This window comes from Etheostoma spectabile, chromosome 15, assembly GCF_008692095.1.
Source record: "Etheostoma spectabile isolate EspeVRDwgs_2016 chromosome 15, UIUC_Espe_1.0, whole genome shotgun sequence".
Taxonomy (NCBI): domain Eukaryota; kingdom Metazoa; phylum Chordata; class Actinopteri; order Perciformes; family Percidae; genus Etheostoma; species Etheostoma spectabile.
This window is the reverse complement of record NC_045747.1, coordinates 20786603-20790473: the sequence shown is the minus strand read 5'-3', so window position 1 is coordinate 20790473 and position 3871 is coordinate 20786603. Positions and strand designations below refer to the sequence as shown.

General features: G+C 41.8%; 1 protein-coding gene across 3 annotated transcripts in view; it reads right to left on the bottom strand.

Annotated features, from left to right (window-relative positions):
* The window catches only part of LOC116702746 (glutamine-rich protein 2), a 27952-nt gene that overhangs the window by 2756 nt on the left and 21325 nt on the right, over nucleotides 1–3871 (bottom strand). For 2 of the 3 annotated variants that reach the window (XM_032537124.1, XM_032537122.1), the window contains 8 exons: nucleotides 3702–3824; nucleotides 3268–3336; nucleotides 3029–3193; nucleotides 2800–2918; nucleotides 2063–2128; nucleotides 1752–1853; nucleotides 1316–1498; nucleotides 625–775 (listed from right to left, as the gene is read on the bottom strand). In XM_032537124.1, the coding sequence (XP_032393015.1) occupies nucleotides 625–775; nucleotides 1316–1498; nucleotides 1752–1853; nucleotides 2063–2128; nucleotides 2800–2918; nucleotides 3029–3193; nucleotides 3268–3336; nucleotides 3702–3824 (978 nt within the window). The remainder of the gene's footprint in view (nucleotides 1–624; nucleotides 776–1315; nucleotides 1499–1751; nucleotides 1854–2062; nucleotides 2129–2799; nucleotides 2919–3028; nucleotides 3194–3267; nucleotides 3337–3701; nucleotides 3825–3871) is intronic. The other variant, XM_032537123.1, reaches the window with a different exon arrangement.

Sequence of the window (3871 nt, the reverse complement as noted above, 5' to 3'; positions counted from 1 at the left end):
AAGCCCACGTTAGCCAATCAGAATCCCGAAAACAGCAACAATAACAACAAATCACTTCCTCTCTCTTCTTCTCCTCACAGGGCCTAACATAGATTTAGACAGATTTGTGAACAATATTTGAGAGAAATAAGCCTTTTGTGTACATAAAAAAGTCTTAGATCTTTGAAACTAGTTCATGAAAAATACATATGTATATAGATATACATATATAAATAAACACACTAAGAAACTCTAAAGAACAAACGTTCAGGTAATACCAATTCTACTCTCAATTCTCTCTTACTTCAGCTATAGTATGTGACATTTTTTACAAACAAGACACACAAGTAACACAATGAAAACTCAATACTTTTCCAGAAATATTGACAAATTTCACACTTTTCCAGGACCAGAAAGCTAAAAGAATTCCAGGTTCTCCAGGATGTGTGGGTACACTGTATGATTGGGATTTGTAGAATGCAAACAAGCCCAAAAAACTGCAACAAATAGCTGTGCAGGAGAATTTATGTGCTATAACGATCCCACAAATTATAATTATTTTATTTTTCTATCTTTGAAGACCATTTCTTTAGATATACTGTATACTGTCACTCTGATAAAATGGGGATAAACTCTTATCAGTACCGGAATCACAGCGTCCACCTCTGTCTGGGGGTTGTGCTTCATGAACTGCAGGACGGGGCGTCGCTGGCCTGCCAAGGTCACTGTGTGACTCCCCCCGCAGCTCCGCGACGCAGCCATGTGACCGTAGTCCGTCATTTCAGAGATCCGCTCGCTGCTCGGTCAGACAGAAACATGACATGAGAGAACCGAAAAGCTGTGAGTCTGCAGCATCTCTTTCTTAAAGTCTGTTTCCAGCGATTTAGACTTTCAAATTTGGATTGATAGGAAATGAGAAGATTATGAACTGCGGTTTTGTAATGTATTATTTTATTTTACATCCTGATTCATTTTCCTGTTTTTCTCCTTTTAATAAAGTGTCATCTTATCCTAAGCATTAAGCTTACTCCCTCTCAGTGTCATTAGACTGCTTTTACAGTAAAAAACAGACTGGTATCTGCAGGAGTGTTGCATTGCAGAGAGATTTCAACCAGTGCAGGTGATATTGAAATCACACAAATCTCATCCAAATGGGGCTATAGACTCAAATATCTAATTGAGTGACTCTGCCTCTCCCCCTTTCTTCTCCCCAGTCTTCTTTCCTGCCCTCCCCCCCTTTCTTCTCCCCAGTCTTCTTTCCTGCCCTCTCCCCCTGTCCTCTCCCCTTCCCCCTCCCATACCCTTTCCCCTGTCCTCTGCCCTGTCCCTGACTCACTGCTGGACTCCCGGCTGGTTTTGGATCAGGCTGTCGCCCGCGGTGCCGTGGGGGGGGGTACTGTCCCACTGTTTCCTCTGTATGCTCTCTATCTGTCTGCACATCACAGTATGGCTCTTCTGGAGCTGCTTCCTTCTCCTGCCAGCTCCCACAAAGTTGTAGCGGTTGGACCCTGGTTTCAGACTGAGACGGCAACACCAGCTTACAATAGATCAGGTACTGAGAAATTAACTTATGCGCTGAAGGTCTGAAAGATGAGACTATGTACAGTGTTTCTACATTGAGCGTACACCTACAGTACATGACATAAAACATGTCTTTATGGTCCTGTTTGTTTAAATAATGACTTTAGGACTCTTGCGCTCCCTGCTGGTGAACAGAGGACACAGTAGATAAAGTGAGAGCAGTTAGACTGCAGTGACTCTGCTGGTCTCACCTCCTGTAGTGCTGTCGAAACTGCTCCAGAGCGTAAACAGTAAACGGCCTGATGGACTTGTGGGAGGGGAATCCAGGAGTGGACGGCTGCTTCGCCAGATGCCTTTTAGTGCCATAAACATACAAAAAAGCGGATGAGTTTAGAGAACAAGTGATACTGTAGTGTATGAAGTCAATTTATTTTATAATCTGAGGAATAACTTAGAAAAGAGACACTGAAAATAAATAGCACATATCAATAACTCTGAACCCATATCCTGTGTGTAGATATAATAATATGATTAATAGTCACAGTATTCAGTATTGACTCACTGTCCGGGGGTGTGCATGACAACAGGTCGGTCACAGGAGAGGCAGTGAAATCTATCCACGAGTTGTCTGGAAATAAACACAATGACAGGGGTATGGGAGTTTCTTAGAAATAAAGAAAGAAAAAAAAATTCTAGTTATTTAAAAATGAAATCGTGAACAGGGGTGTGTGTGAATCGAGACTGCAATTTTATAACAATTAATCGTGCAGGCCTAATTTCTCCATGCATGCAAACAGAAATAAAACAAAGTTATGCCAACTTTTACATATAATTGGCTATTACCTTGTGTATTTCATAGTAGTACAAGGTTGACTGCTCGATTAGATGGCGCAAAAGATTTTTCCTATTTATGCATCACTTAAGTTTCTATGGTTTCAATAGTGCAACCTGATTTAGTAAATCACTAGGTTGAAATTAGCTGGTAGTTTCTTAGAAAATTGGACTCCACACACACACACACACACACACACACACAACAAACCACACACCACACCACACACACACACACACACACACACACACACACACACACACACACACACACACACACACACACACACACACACACCACACACACACACACCCACACACACACCACACACACACACACACACACACACACACACACACACACACACACACACACACACACACTGATGGATTTAGGAGTAGCTAGTGCAACACAAAACTCTTCCACTGATCCCTTTTTCCCTCTCTTTGACTGATGTTACCACTTACTTCTTGATACCAGCAGCATCCTCGTGCTCTGGTGCCCCCTGAGCCTGCAGCTTCTCGTGGATGTTCTTCCAGCGATTTTCCAGCTGATCCTTCACGGAGTCCAACTCCATCCTATTCAACTGCAGAGAGATCAGAAGTCAAACATCACAGACAATCATAAATACAAACCCTCACATGTATCACCGGGGGTGTCACAGATAGAATAATGTTGAAATTCTCAGACACTTACCTTACGTTCCATTTCGGTAGAGAGTTTGTTGACGACTTTGTGCCAGTCCTGCTCATGACCGGTCACCTTGTTCAACAGCTCGTGGAACATGACGTTGAGCTGCTCTGTCACAGAGTCAAACTGCAGACGGCTCACTTTGCTCTCCAGAGCAAATTTATCTGCTTTCTTCAGGTGTGAGGAGACAAAAGAGGCTCAGGAAAAGCAGGATATAAAGGCCAACCCTTTAGTGAGTTACTTACAATTTCACTCGCAACCATCTCCTTGTCGGCCTTCTTCTCCCCCAGCTCCTCTGTCGTCTTGTACAGCTCCTGTGGAAACAAGAACAGTAATATTTAACAATAATTATTGGCTAATTTTACTTCTACAGGAATTTCAAGGGTCAAAGGTCAGATTGGAACCAATCATATTTGGTGTTGAGTGGATGAATAAATAATATAATAATAAGGGTTTGATAATATTTTCAGTATCATACCATTATTACAACAATTATGTTTAAAGTAATACAAGGATGTGATAATTGATTATTTCAAAAGGTATTATATTACACTGTCAAACTAATTAGTTGGACATTTATTTACATTTTGAAAAGTTACTACAGTATCTGACAAAAATCGTGAGTCAATTGAAACAACATAGCGTTAATGAAATCCACATGCAGAAAGTTGTTGTTTACCTCTATGTGGCTTTGTTTCTGTCTGTTGTCCTCGTGCAGACATCTGGTGGTTTCATGCAGCTTTTGACACTCTGCCTGAAGGTGCAGGATCACCTTCTGCACATCGTTCACCAGCTGCAATTCCTGAGCCAAGCACCGCACACACACACACACACACACACACACACACA